At 30.6% G+C, this 19946-nt stretch overlaps 2 protein-coding genes and 1 pseudogene across 2 annotated transcripts; 2 read left to right on the top strand and 1 right to left on the bottom strand.

Moving 5' to 3' along the window:
* Positions 1-529: 529 nt before the first annotated feature.
* LOC107029584 (glycine-rich RNA-binding protein 4, mitochondrial) lies at positions 530-4477 on the bottom strand. The gene is made up of 5 exons (XM_015231018.2): positions 4322-4477; positions 2038-2179; positions 1870-1938; positions 1159-1265; positions 530-913 (listed from the first exon to the last, which is right to left on the bottom strand). The coding sequence occupies exons 2-5, from the start codon at positions 2171-2173 to the stop codon at positions 770-772; spliced, it is 456 nt and encodes a 151-aa protein (XP_015086504.1). The 5' UTR covers positions 2174-2179; positions 4322-4477; the 3' UTR covers positions 530-769.
* Positions 4478-6179: 1702 nt separating this feature from the next.
* Positions 6180-9000, top strand: LOC107029473 (annotated as a pseudogene).
* A 6141-nt stretch (positions 9001-15141) lies between these two features.
* Positions 15142-18439, top strand: LOC107031440 (protein ECERIFERUM 26). The gene is made up of 2 exons (XM_015232824.2): positions 15142-15716; positions 17386-18439. Exons 1-2 carry the CDS (start codon positions 15285-15287, stop codon positions 18232-18234), a joined length of 1281 nt encoding a protein of 426 aa, XP_015088310.1. The 5' UTR covers positions 15142-15284; the 3' UTR covers positions 18235-18439.
* Positions 18440-19946: the final 1507 nt, after the last annotated feature.

Here is a 19946-nt window from a genome sequence, read left to right as displayed (position 1 = left end):
AGTAGAAAAAATACATTGTCATTTTATATTGATTATGTTCTCCGCATCATTCATCACACCTCGTCTTCACCTACCTCTGTATAGGTATAGCCTCCATCATCACTACTCACCGGTCTATCGCGATTCTCAACTACGTCCCACAATATTTATCTAAATTATATACAAATATTCGTAATTATAATTTTTAATTACATACTAACGACATATTTTTCTTTCGTATCAAACACATCCTTAATTCAAAATTAATCTAACATGTGCATCTTTTCTTTATATTTTGGGCTTAAGCTTTGTTTCCTGGACTTTAGAGAACAGATCAATTAGTCTTAGCCCAAATTAATTTTTCCAATCAATTTTTCCAATCGTATAATCACACACTCAAGGGCAAAGCACATGGATATCCAATTTTGACATGGATATCCAATTTTGACGTCGTCAATTAATTTGTGTTGCTTACATAATTTCAGATATACGATGTCTGAAGTTAATCTTTAACGAAGTCCACTGCACATAGCTGACGGATACATATAACTGAAGTTCAATCATTTTTTTTTAACCTCAGCACATAAAAACTCGACAAATTCAAATCGACTTGCCCACTTAGACCAAAGTTGGGGCAAGTCAAGTGATCATATGATAAAACCTTAATATAGAAGCATACATTAAAAGCTAAGGAAAATTCGTTCAACACAAAATCGCGTTAAGTTCTATCTCCTACCTACGAAATTTGCCATGCTTGTATAGACAAGTGAGCAAAGATTACAAGTTTTACTTAGTATGCATCATTTTGTCTAGATCCACCATAGCCACCGCCAAATCCACCACCACCATATCCGCCACCACCAGAACGAAAACCACCGCTGCGTGGAGCTCTCTCTTGGGCTAGAGAGACGCGGATGTTCCTCCCGTTGAGATCCTACAGGGAGCATAATGTGATATCAGCCATGATTCATGAATAATCAGCCTCTTTACTTCTGAGAGGCATGCGTTCTATCCTTCCCGGATCCCACTTTGTAAGACTACACTATGTTGTTGAGTTTCAACTAATATCCACAACCGAATATGGTACAAAATTTAATCCAAATCCTTGTAACCAAACAGTCCCTTGAACTATACAAAGGCATAAACTAAAGGTTTCATGTATTACTAACAAAATTTTACCTGTCCATCCATTGCTGACATAGCATCTTGGGCAGATTGACCGTCTGTGAAGTTCACGAATCCAAATCCCTTTGATTTCCCAGAATCTCTATCCATGATGACCTTAGCTGCGCCACAATCAATGTACACGAATATTTAACACACGAGCAAAGTTCAAACAGCAGAAAGCAAGAGCTAGCAAGCGAGATGAAAGGGAGGACCATGTCAAAAAAACCATAAATATTGGTTCAACTCCGATGTTAAACTAATCCTAGCACCCACAACCTAAACGAGGGAGATGAAGATAGTAACTGATAATGCTTTAACGATAGAACAAACTAAGAAACTATCAGAAAAATGCCACTATCCCAGCCCAATCACTAGAGTATGCAATTTATGACAAAAACGCGTGGAGCACTCGTTATATGAACACTTAAGGTCATGAAACAAATCACGAGCTGCAGAAAATATATCAATTTCATAACCTAGTAAGCAAGAGGAACACAAGACAACAGATAAATTTATGCATCCACCATGCCATATATAGGTTTAAATTATATACATCGTAAGCTATTATCAGATACATATTGTACTATGTATGATCGTTCATAAAAAATAGCATTTTTCGTCTAACTTGATTTTCGTTGTGTTGTTCATTCAAATATTCATCATCGGAGAATAAAACAAGATGGAAACTAAAGCAAGCCAGACTCGGGATAGTTGGGAGATTACCCTCGACGACATCACCAAAGCTGGTGAAGGCTTCCCTCAGAGACTGATCGTCAGTTCCAAATGAAAGACCTATTAAATTGAGGAATAAATAAGCAAACTTTACATGTCGCAGGGTATTCACTAAGAAACAATACTTGTGATATTTTTTTCAGACTGCTACTCACATACCTCCAACAAAAAGCTTTGTGGACATGCAACGGATGGCATTAAGCATTGAAGGTGCTGATGATTGTGCGTTTAATGTATTGCCACTTGTTGAGATGCTCTGCCTCAAAAGACCACCAAGTTTGTTGTAGAAAGCCATCGATATCTATAAAAAGAATGAAAAGAAGGTTATACAAATTTAGAATTTTAAGTATAGAAACCTTTAACCTGACAGGCAACATCAATAAAGAAGATTGACAAAGCAGAAACCTATACACACGTAGACGAATGACACAACTAAACGATGCAAAACTCATTCATTTAAATACATACTAAAAAAAAAAAACATAGTGGCACACATCCACAAACTAGATTTCTTAAACCACATATTCGGTGAAATCTATTAGCTCTCTAGGTCCCCCCTTTCCCTTCACTCTTACACCCCCATGGGATTTGTTACTAGATATTAGAACACATGTTTAGATACAGTACACAAAAATTAAATTTCTGGCCTAATATTATATCTTAGGTTCAAACCATCTTCACAGAGGCAGAGCTACGATTTTGAGCTTATGAGTTATAATTTTTTTTAAAAAAAGTAGTTTATTTGGTCCTGGATAGACTATTCATACATCTTGAGTGAAATTTTCAACACGAATACAGAGTCTGTTTTCCCAAACCCATGAGATGCATTGTGGCTTTGCCCTGCCAACCAGCTAATCATTCAACAGTAGTCAGTTAAGTTTCTGAAGCAAATAACAAGTGAGAGCAACATTCAAGTATATTTATTTCAAAACAGAACAATCATCGAACTCGTTTAACTCAATTACAGAAATTAGAGAAATACACTACATACATACAAGAAAAAGAAACACTACTAATAACAAAAGATATCAAACTAATAAGAAGGCCAAAGCATCATCTCACTTTGAATAGAACAAAAAACAATATTTTCCACCAAACATAAAAAACCCGTAAAAGTTCTACGAAAAATACAGTATCAGACTTGAACGGGGCAAAGAGAGATTTTTTTTAACCAAACATGAAAAAACAATGAGTAAAAGTTCTACAATATGAAACCACACATAAAAACCAAGATACACCACAGACTTAACAAAGCTCCATATTAACCCAAAAAAAAAAGGAACATAACATAACAATTAGGTAAAGAACCATGATATAACAAAATAAACATATAAACATAAACCCATCTCAAAAAACAAATCTTTTTTCACCAAACATCAAAAACCAATGAGTAAAAGATCTACAATATAAACCAAACACAAAACCAATATACCCCAAAGACTTAACAAAGCTCCATAATAACTTTTAAAATAAAAAACCATAGCAAAACAATAAGGTAAAGAACCATAATATAATCAAACAAGCATAAACCCATCTCAAAAAACTCATTTTTTTCATCAAACATCAAAAACACAATGACTAAAAGTTCTACAACATGAACCAAAAGACCCCAAAGACTTAACAAAGTTCCATATTAACAAAAAATCAAGAACCATAACAAAACAATAAGGCAAAGAACCATAGCATAACCAAATAAGCATAAACCCATCTCAAAAAACTAATTTTTATCACCAAACATAAAAAAAACTCATTTTTTTCACCAAACATAAAAAAAAACAATGTAAGAGTTCTACAACATGAACCAAACATAAAACCAATATACCCCAAACACTTAATAAAGCTCCATATAAGCTAAAAAATAAGAACCATGACAAAATAACAAGGCAAATAACCATAGCATAACCAAATAAGCATAAACCCATCTCAAAAAACTAATTTTTATCACCAAACATTAACAAAAAAACTCATTTTTATCACCAAATATAAAAAAAATATATAAAAATTCACCAAACATCAAAAAACAATGAGTAAGAGCTCTACAACATGAACCAAACATAAAACCAATATACCCCAAACACTTAATAAAGCTCCATATAAGCTAAAAAACAAGAACCATGACAAAACAACAAGGCAAATAACCATAGCATAACCAAATAAGCATAAACCCATCTCAAAAAACTCATTTTTATCACCAAACATTAACAAAAAAACTCATTTTTATCACCAAATATAAAAAAACATATATAAAAATTCACCAAACATCAAAAAACAATGAGTAAGAGTTCTACAACATGAACCAAACATAAAACCAACATACCCCAAACACTTAACAAAGCTCCATATAAACTAAATAATCAAGAACCATGACAAAACACAAGGCAAATAACCATAATATAACAAATAAGCATAACCCCATCTCAAAAAACTTATTAAAAAACCAAACCTGATGAAGACAAATTTTCAGGGTTTAAGAGGCAAGAAAATGAGAAGCGGCTAGGTCTTACTGTGGACTGTGGGGTTTAAGAAAGGGTATATATAAGTACACTCTGCCTTTCGACTTTTTCAGAGTGTAAAAAATACTCATATACAATATCTGCGGCGTTTTAATAGCTCAAAATAGTAAGGCACTAGAGGATAATTCTAATGCTTAGTGGTGTTGTACCTTGATTTTCGAAGAGGGTATTTTTGGAATTAATGTACAATGCATTATGTGAACTCGTAATAGTTTATAAATGAGCAATTGTCGAGATTGAGAAAGCTATTTTAAGATGTTACGTGAATTATTTGTATTTTTTTCTAAATAGTGTTTCACTTAATTTTAAAAGCAGTTTGATTGTAAAAATCGTCAATTTTTTTGTTGGTTTATTCTTTCATTTGCAAGAACAAATAATTAAACATAACTCTATTTTCAATTTTATAAATTTTAGCGAAAAATATTTGAATTTCATAATTAAATGGCCATTTAGTTTTTTTAAAAAAACTTTAATACGAGACTTTATTTATATTTTATATTTCCTCAAATTATATCCCTTTTTTTTTTGCTTTTCCTTGTTGTAAGTCCATGTGAAATAACCTGCAAATATTTTAACTTGTGTTATCAATACCACAAGGATTCGAAGATCACACATAATGAAACAAAAAACTAAATCAGCTCCGAAAATGAAAAAAATTTGATATGAAATAATTTTTTTCTTAAATCAGTATTAAGTGATAGAAATTTAAATTAGTCTAATTAATAAACTTAGAGCAAAACACTCCTTACTAGAAAAGCATAGAAATTCCGACCATTCCACTAGAGTCATTATGGTAATGTCTCACTACCTATTAAAGTTAAATAAAATTGAATTGAAGAATCGAATACCCTTTCAAAATATTTTGAGAGCCCCAAACTCACAGCGATGAAGAGTGAAGTTTTGCAAGATGGCGTTTAGATATATAATTTATGTTTTTTTAATATAGTGGGATTGATGAAAGGTATATCCTAAAGATGTTTGCGTTGTTACTTAATTTTTTCAAAAGGTTTGCTGACATTGACCGTGTAAGTACAACTTACAACATCATGGATGGATACAAGTAATAACAATAACAATGGTTGCATTCCATTGGACCAGAGAAGATTATTTCTGAAAGTATGATTTGGTTTGTAGAAACTTGGGCAAAAGGAGATATGCTATGATGGAAGAATATCAAGTTGTCTCATACATGACTTATTACATAGTTTATGTGTGGAGTTGGGCACAATGCATTTGGTGATCATGTTTCTAGGGTGCGAAGGATTACATTCAACTCTAATATTAATGTCATGAATGAGCTCTTCCGTTCCAATCTAATCACTTTTCTTTTTCACAAAAGACCGTTCTAAATTGGCTCATCTCAACTTCAAATTATTGCGAGTGTTGGTTATAGTCATGTCTCAAGATGGTTATGGGGGTTTCACTGTGGGAAACAAATTTGGGAAGATGAGTTGCTTACGCTATCTGCGATTGGAGGGGGTAATTGCCAAATAATATTACGAATACTCTAAAATGATTGGCTGTGACCATAAAAAAATAGAGATGGATCTCTCTGGTGATGGCTTGAAGTTTTGCATATTCAAAATCACACTCTGGTTGCCTGAAATAACATGTAGAGATGATGTCAGTATGAACGTGCAGGGATGATGTTAGATGCAGACTTTCACATTCTCAAATGCATCTGCAATACAAATTAGCTTATTTTGAGATCGATATTAAAAGTAAATAACTGACCTGTTTACAGTTGACTTTCAACGTTTGTTATTGATGCTTGAAAACGAAATACCAGCTAACATGATTAAGAAAAGATGTGTTTACAAGACTTGGTCGTTGACTCCAACACTACAGCAAATTGATCATCTTTTTTTTTTCTTACTTTCCCTTCCTCATCCTTACATTTACAAAAAAAAAAAGAAATTTAAGGAAAAAGGAGATGGCTGATATTCTTGTTACAGCAGTCATCAATAAATCTGTTGAAATAGCTGCAAATCTACTCGTGCAAGAAGGTACGCGTTTATCGATTGGCTCCAGAGAGAAATGAGACACATTCGATCATATGTAGACGATGCAAAGGCAAAGGAAGTTGGAGGTGATTCAAGGGTCAAAAACCTATTCGAAGATATTCAACAACTGGCAGGTGATGTGGAGGATCTATTAGATGAGTTCCTTCCAAAAATTCAACAATCCAATAAGTTCATTTGTTGCCTTAAGACTGTTTCATTTGCGGATAAGTTTGCTATGGAGATTGAGAAGATAAAAAGAAGAGTTGCTGATATTGACCGTGTAAGGACAACTTACAACATCACAGATACAAGTAACAATAATGATGATTGCATTCCAATGGACCGGAGAAGACGATTCCTTCATGCTAATGATGAAACAGAGGTCATCGGTTTGAATCATGACTTCAACAAGCTCCAACACAAATTGCTTCTTCAAGATTTGCCTTATGGAGTAGTTTCAATAGTTGGCATGCCCGGTCTAGGAAAAACAACTCTTGCCAAGAAACTTTATAGACATGTCCGTCATCAATTTGAGTGTTCTGCGCTGGTCTATGTTTCACAACAGCCAAGGGCAGGAGAAATCTTAATCGACATAGCCAAACAAGTTGGACTGACGGAAGAAGAAAGGAAAGAAAACTTGGAGAACAACCTAGGGTTACTCTTGAAAATAAAAAGGTACGTTATCCTCTTAGATGACATTTGGGATGTTGAAATTTGGGATGATCTAAAACTTGTCCTTCCTGAATGTGATTCAAAAATTGGCAGTAGGATAATTATAACCTCTCGAAATAGTAATGTAGGCAGATACATAGGAGGGGATTTCTCAATCCACGAGTTGCAACCTCTAGACTCAGAGAACAGTTTTGAACTCTTTACCAAGAAAATCTGTAATTTTGTAAATGATAATTGGGCCAATACTTCACCAGACTTGGTAAATATTGGTAGATGTATAGTTGAGAGATGTGGAGGTATACCGCTAGCGATTGTGGTGACTGCAGGTATGTTAAGGGCAAGAGGAAGAACAGAACATGCATGGAACAGAGTACTTGAGAGTATGACTCATAAAATTCAAGAGGGATGTGCTAAGGTATTGGCTTTGAGTTACAATGATTTGCCTATTGCATTAAGGCCATGTTTCTTGTACTTTGGCCTTTCCCCCGAGGACCATGAAATTCGTGCTTTTGATTTGATAAATATGTGGATTGCTGAGAAGCTCATAGTTGTAAATAGTGGTAATACGCGAGAGGCTGAAAGTAAGGCGGAGGATTTCCTAAATGATTTGGTTTCTAGAAACTTGATCCAAGTTGCCAAAAGGAGATATGATGGAAGAATTTCAACTTGTCGCATACATGACTTGTTACATAGTTTGTGTGTGGAGTTGGGCAAGGAAAGTAACTTCTTTCACACCGAGCACAATGCATTTGGTGATCCCGGCAATGTTTCTAGGGTGCGAAGGATTACATTCTACTCTGATAGTAATGCCATGAATGATTTCTTCCGTTCAAATCCTAAGCCTAAGAAACTTCGTGCACTTTTCTGTTTTATAGATGATAGTTGCCTATTTTCTCAACTGGCTCGTCATGACTTCAAATTATTGCAACTGTTGGTTGTAGTCATATCTTATGATTATTCCATGACAATCCCAAACATGTTTGGGAAGATGAGTTGCTTACGCTATCTGCAATTGGAGGGGCATATGTATGGGAAACTGCCAAATAGCATGGTCAAACATATGCAGACCATAAATATTGAAAATAGCTTTTTTGAACTTCCTACTGGTGTTTGGGAGTCTAGACAATTGAGACATCTTCGTTATAAAGCTACTTTACAAGCATCTAACTGTTGCTTTTCAATAAGCCGAAAAATTTACTCATTGCCTCCTAATAATATACAAACTTTGATGTGTATGGATGATAAGTTTGTTGAACCGAGATTATTTCACCGGTTGATCAACTTAAGGAAACTGGGTATATGGGGAGTATCAGATTCTACCGTTCAGATATTATCAACATTGCCTAAAGAGTTGGAGTCTCTGAAGCTCATATTTTCGTATCAACCGAGTGAGCAAATAAACTTGTCGTCCTATCCACATATTGTTAAGTTGCAGTTGAATGGAAGTGTGCGTTTGAACTCTGAATCATTCCCTCCAAATCTCGTCAAGCTTACTCTTCGCAACATTGAGGTAGAGGGTCATTTAGTGGCATTGCTTAAGAAATTGCCCAAATTAAGAATACTTAAAATGATTTACCGCCAACATAAGGAAGAAAAGATGGATCTCTCTGGTGATGGTGATAGCTTTCCGCAACTTGAAGTTCTTCTTATTCAACAACCATCCTGGTTGTCTGAAGTAGAGTGCATGGATGATGTGAGTATGCCTAAATTGAAAAAGCTATTACTGAAACATACCAAGTTCAACATTAGGCTCTCGGAACGTCTTACAAAGCTGATGATCAGAATATGAATATCTCAATTATTTACTTTTAGTATCTCAAACCATTTTATGTGTCTAATAAATTGCAGATCCATTTCATTCTTTACTGGAGACCATGACCTGTTTGTATTTGTAATAAATAAATAATAAGTATTTGATTGCTTAGCTTTCTCAAGTTGATATATTTCTAAAATATAACTATTTATAGTCTTTTGTATATTTACATTTTCGAATTAGCAGTAGCTTTAATTGACTTTCGAAAAACGTAAAATGACAAATAAAAGTGGACAGAGGGAGTAATATATTTAGGAAAAATCCCTTTGGCATTGTTTACCCTTCTGAATACTTTTATTATTTACTTCCTCCGTCCGAAATTGTTTGTCATGTTGCGATTATCGAAAGTTAATTTGATTAATTTTCAAAGTTAAATTAGATTACATTAATTCGATATTTTAAACAAAAAAATTAGATATTCTAAAACTATATGAAAAGTACTATAAATTACAATTTTTTGCATATTAATATGATGAAAAATTCATCTTAAAATATTAGTCAAAGTTTTTATAGTTTGACTCTAAAACTAGCAACCATGACAAATAATATCGAACGGAGAAAATATTTTTTAAATTTCTAGCCAAATACTGATAAAATTTTCCAACCATTTGACATTACTCGTATATTTATTGTCTTCGATGTACATCTACCTTGACACATGCGCACTCTTTTATGAGATCGACCCAACCTGTATTTACATTTCATTTGGAAGTGTAAAATTGGTCATGATCAGAGTATAACTCCAGCATTCAATAATTTGAAATATAAAATACAAATATTGTTTAATCAAATTTTTATTCATGTAATTTTTGGTTTTATTTATGCCAAACACAAGGTATACATCCATAAGAATAAAATTTCTTACTCATTTCATCTCCAAACAATAAAAGATATCAACATAAAAGTTTTAAGATTCATCTTACAAGGTACCATGAAGAGCTGGCCTTCCTAATAATGACTTTTTTGTTTGCTAAAAAATTTCACAAAATTAAAAATCACTCGCCATTAAAGTTTACAATTTTAGCTACGTGTACAATAAAAGTTAATAATTTTAGCTAAAATTATATATTTGTATTAAAAATTCATTGAATATATATAATTAAATAATTTATCCAAAATCATAAATTATCTTATTTTATATAAAAATTTAGAGCTCATGAACTCAAAATTTTAAATTCAAATCTGCTCACAACACTACATAAACAATAATAACAATTGAGTTCAAGCAAACAATGTGTTTCTTAGATCGACAGAGCATACTTTATAATTTGAATTTATGAATTCAATTTTAAAGATTTTTGATGTTTGAACAAATTTAATATTATGAGTTTAAATTTATCATATTTTATAATTTTTATATAAATTTATGTATAATGTTAAAATGTTGAATTCAGAATAACTCAAGCGCCAACTCACACGTGTTTCCACGACATTCATAAACTTAAACTTGTCTTATCCTTCTCAACTCTCAACTATAATTCTCTATTTATTTCTATTTTTATTATAATGACAAAGAAGTATACCTATGTTATTAATTGGTCTCATTTATTTTATGTGGATCGTATTAATTAATATTTTTTTAATTGTGGAGTGGGAATTAATTCATTTGTAGATATATGGACGTTTACTTACAATTTTTTTTCATTTGATATTTAATATCTATTTTAAAATTTCATTAATTTTATATTTCGTGTTGAAAAATTTCTTATAAAGTAAGATTATTTTTCTTTCAATTAAAGTTTTCATTCGGATAGTTGTTGGAGTCTTATTATTTTTTATTTTCGTCACGTAGAACCCCATTTGAAAAAAGTATTCAAAACTTAAGTGCAAGACATCTGATTAAGAAAAAAAGCATAGCCCCATCCGCTACACTACCGATGGTAGATAGTACAAATTCATAGGCGATCATAACAAGTAGTTTGAAATTGATAGTAATATTCAAAAGAAATTGTTGTTGTTGTATTAGAGCAGACCTCCAATTTATTTTATTATTTTTAATTTTATTTTATGCATTTAACTTGTGAAAACAAACTATATTTAATTATATTTTTTTTAAAAAATCATACATCCATCTAAACATCTTTATCTCAATTATTTTCATTTTTGGAACATAGTAAAAAGGATAAATATATCCTCGAACTATCGTAAATGATGCAGATACCCTTCGTCATACTTTATAGATATTGGTGCTCCTGCCATCCAAAAACTAGAGCGTATATGCCCTTCATTCTAACAGAAAGCTATATAGGGACACGTGCCGCAATCTTATCTATCGATCCAATATTGGGTCTGTGGATAAGATTATGATACGTGTATGTCCGTTAGTATAAAGGGTATATATGCTCTAATTTTTGGACTGCAGTTGCACCAACATCCCTAAAGTATGACGGAGGTTATCCGCATACCATTTATAATAGTTCAGGAATATATTTTACCTTTTTTTCTTTTTTATTGGTCATCATTTTACTTCATAGAGTTGGTCGAATCACCACTCTGTAGAACTTAAATTTAAGCCTTGGGGACATACTTTTATCGCATAGTACTCCAAAGGTGAGCTAGCTTTTGTTTCACCCATCCCGTTCTAATTTGATGTGCGTCATCATTATCATTTGTCACGTATCTTTTGAGTAATGAACCCAAGGTACTTGAAGGTTTCTCTCTCTTGGATTAGCGGGCTCACGTTGGGTCCAGGGTGTTCACCCAACACCCTCGACAAAAAAATACACGATTTTGTATATGAATATTTTTTAACCGCCTAAATAACAAATAGAAATATATGGCTCAATGATAAGACCCTTGATTGTTTATTTTTGTTTTAAAAAATCAGTTCTGTTTTTCGAGCATTTTTTATTTTAGGAAAAAGGGTCTGATATACCCCTCAACTTTGTCATTTAGAGCTGATATACCCCTCGTTATAAAAGTGGCTCATATATATCCCTACTTGTAAACAAATGGCTCACATATACCATTTCCTCTAACGGAAATGAAAAAAAAATTAAATCTAATTTTTATTTTTTTTTTCTAAAAAATATAATCTCATATGAGTAAATTTAATCCTCGTCAAACATATTTTTTGACTTTTTTTTATTTCAATGACTAATTTATAATTATTATTTTGATAATCAAATTTATTTATGTGTCACTAATATTCTTGTAAAACTTATTGTAGATGACCAAAATTTTTCTTCGAATACGAAATTAAATTACAATACACACAAAAAATATATTTTAAATTTTTTTCTTTAAACTAAGGAATAAAAAAAAAATAAGAAACTCAAATAATTATAATAAAAGAAGTCAATAAATAATTTATGTATGAAAAAAAATTAAAATATGCCTTGAACTTTGATAGAAGAATCATATATACCCCTAAATAATTTTAAAAAAAAAATTAGAAGTAACAAATATAAATTTAAAACTAATATTTTAACTTCCGTTAAATGAAGGGTATATGTGAGCAATTTTGTAACGGTAGGGGTATATGTGAGCCGTTTGTATAACGGTAAGGGCATACATGAGCCACTTTTATAACGAGGGGTATATCAGCTCCAAATGACATAGTTGAGGGGTATATCAGACCTATTTCCTTTTATTTTAAAAACGTGCCAAAAGTGTGGTTTTAAACCCAAGAAAATTTAAAGGGCATATTTCGAATGACTTATTTACACGTCGAACCTCCAAAAAGAAAATCCTGAATCCGCCACTGCTTGAATATGACTAGTGTATCGAACTTTATTTTCACTTCCGCGTCATACAACACAGTACTAAACTTGTACTCTTGGTATTCATTCTCTAACTTAATCCTTCTTTAACTTTGAAACTTTTAGACTCTTAAACTTCTTTCCAAAACTTTTAATATATCATTAACTCCATTGCACGTCTTGACAATCAATATTATGTCATCTGCATTTGAAAATAACATACACTATATATATATATGGCACCTCACTTTGAATATGTCGTGTCAATTAGTTCATCATTAAGACAAAAAAAGAACATGCTAAGAGCTAATTCCTAATGCAGTTCCATCCTAATCGAGAAGTGTTTTAACTCACTCACACTACTCTAATCCAGAATTTAATTCCATAGATAATGTGGTAAAACAAATTAAATCACAATTAATAGGCTTTTTTTTATTCTTTTTAAGAAACGTCTCTCAATTTATAAAAGAAATAGCAGTGTATAACATACTGACATTTTGTTATCTCAACCAAAGTTCTCCTTACGTTTTACTCCTTCCTTGAAATAATGTGATCACTCGTTTCTCAATAATCAAATTATATGAATTTTAATTAATATATTAATGTGTGTTATTTTTACGATCATATTATGATATTAATTATATGGGGGAGGGGGGTTGTCATATATAATATTTTTTATATATTTTTTTTAAATATTTAGTTAAACTAATCAAATTTAACTTTGAATATGAGTCAAATTATATTATTATATACCCTCTAGAGTTGTCTAGTTATATGGTACAATATATATATATAGAATATTGTATTATGTGCATCTGGTAAACTATTTAATATTGCACCTCTAGAGTTGGTACATATATTTATTTGCACCCTATTTTTGTAATGAAGAGGATGACTTAAATAAGGGTAATAGATAACATGCAACTAGGGTTTGCATATATCTAATAAGGTTAATAAGGTTACGGTAGAATAGTAAATATTCTTTTATTTTTAATTAGAGATTTTATTTGAGTTTTTTTATATATAAAATTGTCTTTGTTAAAAGACACTTTGCCTCTCAATCGGAGATTGCTAACGCGAAATTGAATTTAGTCATACTTCAATGAGGGTATTAACCACCGAGCGGGGAAAAATGAATTTACTTGTCATGTTTCACAAAAGTTGATTTGATTAATTTTCGAAACTAGACTGAATTAAATTAATTCAATATTTTAAATTTAGATGTTCAAAAAATTATACGATTAATTTTTCTCGTATTAATATAATAGAAAAATATTTTAACATGTTAACCATATTTTCTATAATTTAATTCTAACAAAATGAAATATAATAAATAAAATTAATCACACATGACACTACCACCTCAACGTGAACAATAAAACGCCATAAATAACTTGCAATGAATTTTTCCAACTACCTAATTTAAAGCCTTGCCACCTATGTATACTTTTTTCTCCATTAATTATATAACTTATTAGCTCATTAATTACTTAGATAACGACTATTCTTTTATTTCATTTTATTTATGCAAAAATTGAATTTCCTATATGAGATAAGTTTAAATTATTTTCAGCTAGAGAACTACTCTTGCAGTCCAAATTAATGTTAGTGGTTTTGGAAGCTATAATCGTTATACAAATTTGGAATTTAAATTTTAAATGTAAATTCACGTTTAATTAATAGAAAGAGTTTTACTTCAAAATAAAATTGTTCCACATAAATTTAGATTATTCAAATTCTAAAATTAATACGGTATATCGGATGAAAAAATAATTTAAGTGTTTGAAATAAAAGATAATAGGAGTGGATAATTTCATGTAAACCTTCTTAAATTTTCCTAGTAGGGACTAGAAAATGTGCACTAAACTCTGGCTAGAACATAATTATAAGGTCTTATAGTACGCAATCTTATTTTACATTTGTGTAAAAACAAAATTATTTTCATAATTCGAATTTATATATTGATCTCCCGATTACACATCATTAATTAATTAGTACACAGTACTGCATTACTTAATGTTTTTGTATTTAATATTATGTAAATAATATTTTGTAAAAAACATATTATATATAAAATAAAATATTCAAATGTTTATGATAATTATCTTTAAACTAGGCAATTTTTATTTCTTTTTTAGATAATTAAACAAATTATAAGTAAAACTCTCAAATTTAAAGTAAAAATTTGGGCGAATTAAGTTATTATGACCCATGGTGTAGCCTATATAATCCAACTTATATAAATCTACTAACATTTGATTGAGCCATCATTTATTAACTCAATCTATTTAGTTTTGATCAGCTTAAATATAATTCAACTCGCTCATGTTATACCGTTGTCAGCTATTCATATATACACCCATTTAGTATACCATGAGCTATATAAATCATGGCTAGTTTATTATCTCACCTCAAAATTAAAGCCTATATAAATATTTAATTGAATCATCATTTATTAACTCAATTGATTTAATTTTAATCAACTTAAATATAATTCAACTCGTTCATTTCACACATCTGTCAGCTATCAATATATACACAATACACCTATTTTGTATACTATGAGCCATATATATAAATCATTGCTAGTTTATTATATATCTCACCTCAAAAGCCTATATAAACCATCCTCTACATAATCAAGAACATCCCATATTGTCTCCTCTACTCCCACTTAGAAAAAAAATAATAATAATTCCAAAAAATGGTGTCTTCAAAATTAGAAGATGGTCTAATTTACAACATAAAATTATCCTCAGTTGGACCAGCAAGAGTAACAGGACAAGATGTTGTTTATGAGCCAAGTAACATGGATTTGGCCATGAAATTACATTATTTGAGAGGGATTTATTACTTTGATAGCCAAGCATTTCAAGGTGTCACAATTTATAAAATAAAAGAACCAATATTTATTTGGTTCAATTATTTTTATATGACTAATGGTAGGTTTAGAAGGGCAGAGTCAGGGAGACCTTATATTAAATGTAATGATTGTGGTGCTAGGTTTATTGAAGCACAATGTGATAAAACTTTGGATGAATGGCTAGAAATGAAAGATACTTCACTTGAGAAATTACTTGTTTCTAATCAAGTTCTTGGTCCTGAATTGGCTTTCTCACCTCCAGTCCTCATACAGGTATGTATACTCTTATGTTTGTTTTTTTTTCTGGCTCGATTAATTCAAATTTATATCGAATAAGCTCATTAAAAAGATATACTGATATAGTGCTTCCTATCAAGAAGTTATTCATTTTCAAGTCTCGGGTTTTATGTTTCATTTTTTTCTCTTGCTCGGAGGAAGGGAAAGGGGGTATTTTTAGGGTTAGGGGTATGATGTGTTCGATAGGTTCACTAAGAAAATAATAAAACGCTTCTTAGTTAATTGTTAATCGATTAGTTTAAATTCATATTTGAAACTATCAGTAAATAGAATAAAGTATTTGTCAATTAATTTATTTATCTTATTTTTTAATGCTTGAACTCAATACCTTTTTATTCAGGATGAAGAGTTGATCAATCCAGATTTGCATCGAAAACAATTCAACAAATAAGATAATAGTGTTTTTACTAAGAGTCCTTTTTTTCATTTTTAATTCTTAAACCTTGTACTTTTTGCTAAAAATAAAATTCCAAATACTCCACCACACCGGTGATTATAGACCTTAACTCTTTAATAACTTCAAATAAACATATACTCCTATTATTTCACCACCCAATTAGTTGCAATATTTCACCACCATATCAAAGATTGTATGGTCGTGGCATCAATATTTCAATTAGTTGAGGTAGGTAAGTAATAAATGTACCTATAGATAGAGTTTCAAATTATATCACAACAATAAAATAATTTTTAACGGTATTTAATTCTTAATTATCGTTAAATATATGATTTTAGCTGCAATTGTCACTCTTTGTATATGTTCCTAAAGTGCGACATTGGTTCTAATTACACTTAAAAAATATCGGTAAGCCTTGAGCACTCTTTATTCATGTCAATATTTTAATGCCGCTAAAAGTTGATTTTGTTGTAGTATATATCTTATTTCTCGTACAAACAGTAATTAGGATTTATATGACTATTTTATTTTTATTTATGTCTTAAGATATAATTTCTCTACATTAAATATTTACCGCATTTATGTGTTAAGATTTCATAATTTAAGTGTTTGTAATATTCAAGAACTATTACTATTAAGGTAAAATGGAGAAAAAAATAATTAATATTATCTTAAATTCCTTATTAATTAAAATCTTTTTTAAAAAAAATCATGACATATAATTTGAGACACAAAGTAACAATGAAAATAATTGACAAGAGACAGACTCTCCATATGTATTTTTTTAAATTTTTGCCTAAAAGTTATTACAGTTGGTTGGCAATTAAATTTATATTTTGGTAGGAGACGGTGAGTCAATTTAATACACAGAGGTGGAGGATTGAACATTATTTCTAAAGTCACGGGATATATATTTCACAATTTTATTTATTTTTAAAATCTTTGGAATAAAAATAAAATTCGATAAACATATATAAGATGTATATTAAATTTGTTTTGAATTCAAGTCAACAATTGTAGGAGGGATTTGATCTTGAGGCCATAATCACAAGATAAATTACTCAACAATAGATTAGATTCAGACGTGAATTTTGCTCCGATTCTTAATAAATGTGTTTCTAATTATATAAATTTCTTGCATAACCTTTTCCTCGATCTTATATATCTTTTTAATTATTGTTTGTTTCTATACTTTTTCTTGTTGGTAATTAATAGTTGACTCATTTATATCTTGGGCTATTTATGTAGCATACTAAATTCAAATGTGGTGGAATTTCATTGGGCCTAAGTTGGGCCCATGTACTTGGAGATATATTCTCAGCAACTGAATTTTGGAACTTTTTGGGTAAAGTAGTTGGTGGATACCAACCGCCCCGACCCCTTAACTTGGCCCATTCATTAACCAAAGCAAACTCAACCCAAACCCTACAAAAAATTGTGGAGGATCCACTTTCCATAAAACGGGTTGACCCGGTTGAAGATCATTGGGTTGCTAATGCAAGTTACAAGTTGGAGTCGTTTTCGATCCATGTTAGTGCATCCAAATTGGGCCAATTACAATCAAGAATAGGAATTCAAGGCCCATTTGAATCACTATGTTCTATTATTTGGCAGTCCATTTCAAAAATTAGAGATGGGCCTGGCCCAAAAGTTGTGACCATTTGTAAAAAGGATGAAGAAAAGAAAGAGGGCCTTATAGGAAACACACAATTAATTGGTGTGGTTAAGGTTGATGACTCAATTAGAGATGCTAATCCTAGTGAATTAGCAAGGTTGATTAAAAATGAGATCGTCGACGAGCGATTAAAGATCGATGAAGCCATCGAGAAAGAGCATGGAGTGTCTGATGTGATCGTGTACGGAGCAAATTTGACTTTCGTCAGCCTGGAAGGTGCTGATCTCTATGAATTCGATTGGAAGGGTCATAAGCCGAAGAATGTAAGTTACTTTATCGATGGAGTAGGCGATGCAGGGACCGTGTTGGTGCTTCCGAACGGGCCTAATTATGCTGAAGGAAGGATTGTGACCATGACTTTGCCTGAGGATGAGATAACGAAGTTGAAAAATGAGCTAAACAACGAATGGTCTATTGCTTGAACAACAACAACATGTTCAGTGTAATCGCATAGGTGGAGTCTCGAAATAGCATATTGCTTGGAATAAAAAGTATTTGTTTCAATTCTTGTTTCATAGTTTAATTTGATTTAACTGTGGTGTTAGTTTGTTACATTTACTAAAGTTTAGCTTTAGAACTTATTTTATTTGAGCTATTGAAATAACAACTTTATCTTTTTCTTTATTAGAATCTAAATATTGTCAACAATAGATTAAAAAAAATGAGAGAATCAAATTTATATATTATTTCTTTTCCACATCAAAGTGAAATAATATATAAATTTTGTTTATTATATGTTTGTTTAGGTGCAACGATAAAAATAGCATCAATGAGCCATTAAATATTGGAAATATTTTTAGACAAAGTTCCTCCATTTATAAAGACAGAACAAATTGCTTACCCAATAAAATTACTTCATTTTGGTAACTAACAAAGATTAATAATTGATTAACTAAATTAAATTAGATTTAGTCTATATATGTATGTATTGTAAAAAAAAAAATCTATGCTCACTAGATATTTTATCAATTTTTGATACTTTTACCTTATTTGTCCAACATGAAAATAACATCAATAAACCCATAAATACTCGAACCAATATATATATTTTTTAGTCACAAATGTATAAGCTTTTGCGTCAAGAAAGCAACACTAACATATAAATGTTACACTACAAATCGATTGAGAAAATGCAAAATAAATATACGAAATTAGAGTATATAATATCAATAGCATAAATTGAATTTTATTAACGTTATAATCAACGTTGTTTTTATTTTAGCAATACATCAATATAATTAGTAACATGAAACTCATGAGTACTAATTGAGAACAAAACTATAATGTTTTTCGAATTAATAATATTATATATTACTTGAAAAATTATCATAATTAGTGACAATTATCGTGACATATTATTTTAGTATCGTAGCACTTTATAAGTGCTGGGCAACACCACTTGGGGACTGGATCGCCCTGCTGATGAAGTGGGATGCATTGATAGGTTGTCGTGTCTGATTTCACGTTTATACCTTCATCGTCACCTGTATTTCATAAAATTCAATTATATATAAGAAAATATAGAATTTTATAATAACATAAAAAGTGAAAATAACATTTAAAACAAGACATGTTCATTATAAAAAATTAATTTAATAGGGTGGACTTACAATGATGAAGAGCCAACAAGGAAAACAAAACCAAGCAAAATAGCAAAACAGATTGAAGGGAGAACTTTGTAAAGGCCATTGAAAAATATATTTTTTAAGACTGAAAAATATATTTTCCAAGTGCTCAAGAGTCTAAAAATTGTGAGAAATACTTATGAAATTCTCTCAAATATATACACTTATGAAAGTACTTGATTTTGATAATTAAGGAAAACTAATGATTAGTTTAAAATAGTTTCTTTTTGGTCTAGATATTAATAATAATGATTTTTACCTAAAAATGTTGATATGGTATATTATTTCTACTAGTATCCAAAATGGTTTTTTCTTATTTATTGTTGACTGTAAAATTGGGGAAAAAAATTAAATATATTCAACTCACTTATTCCACACCACTATAATTTATTTTATTTCTAAAATAACTCTTTTTTGTTTTTTTCTTAACTATTTACTTATTATAATTTATTTGATTTACTTATACTTCTTTGCCATTTCCTTTTATTACTTGTATGTGAATATGTGAA

Source organism: Solanum pennellii, chromosome 9, assembly GCF_001406875.1.
Source record: "Solanum pennellii chromosome 9, SPENNV200".
NCBI lineage: Eukaryota > Viridiplantae > Streptophyta > Magnoliopsida > Solanales > Solanaceae > Solanum > Solanum pennellii.
Note: the sequence above shows the minus strand (reverse complement) of the source record. Positions and strands in the feature narration are given on the sequence as shown.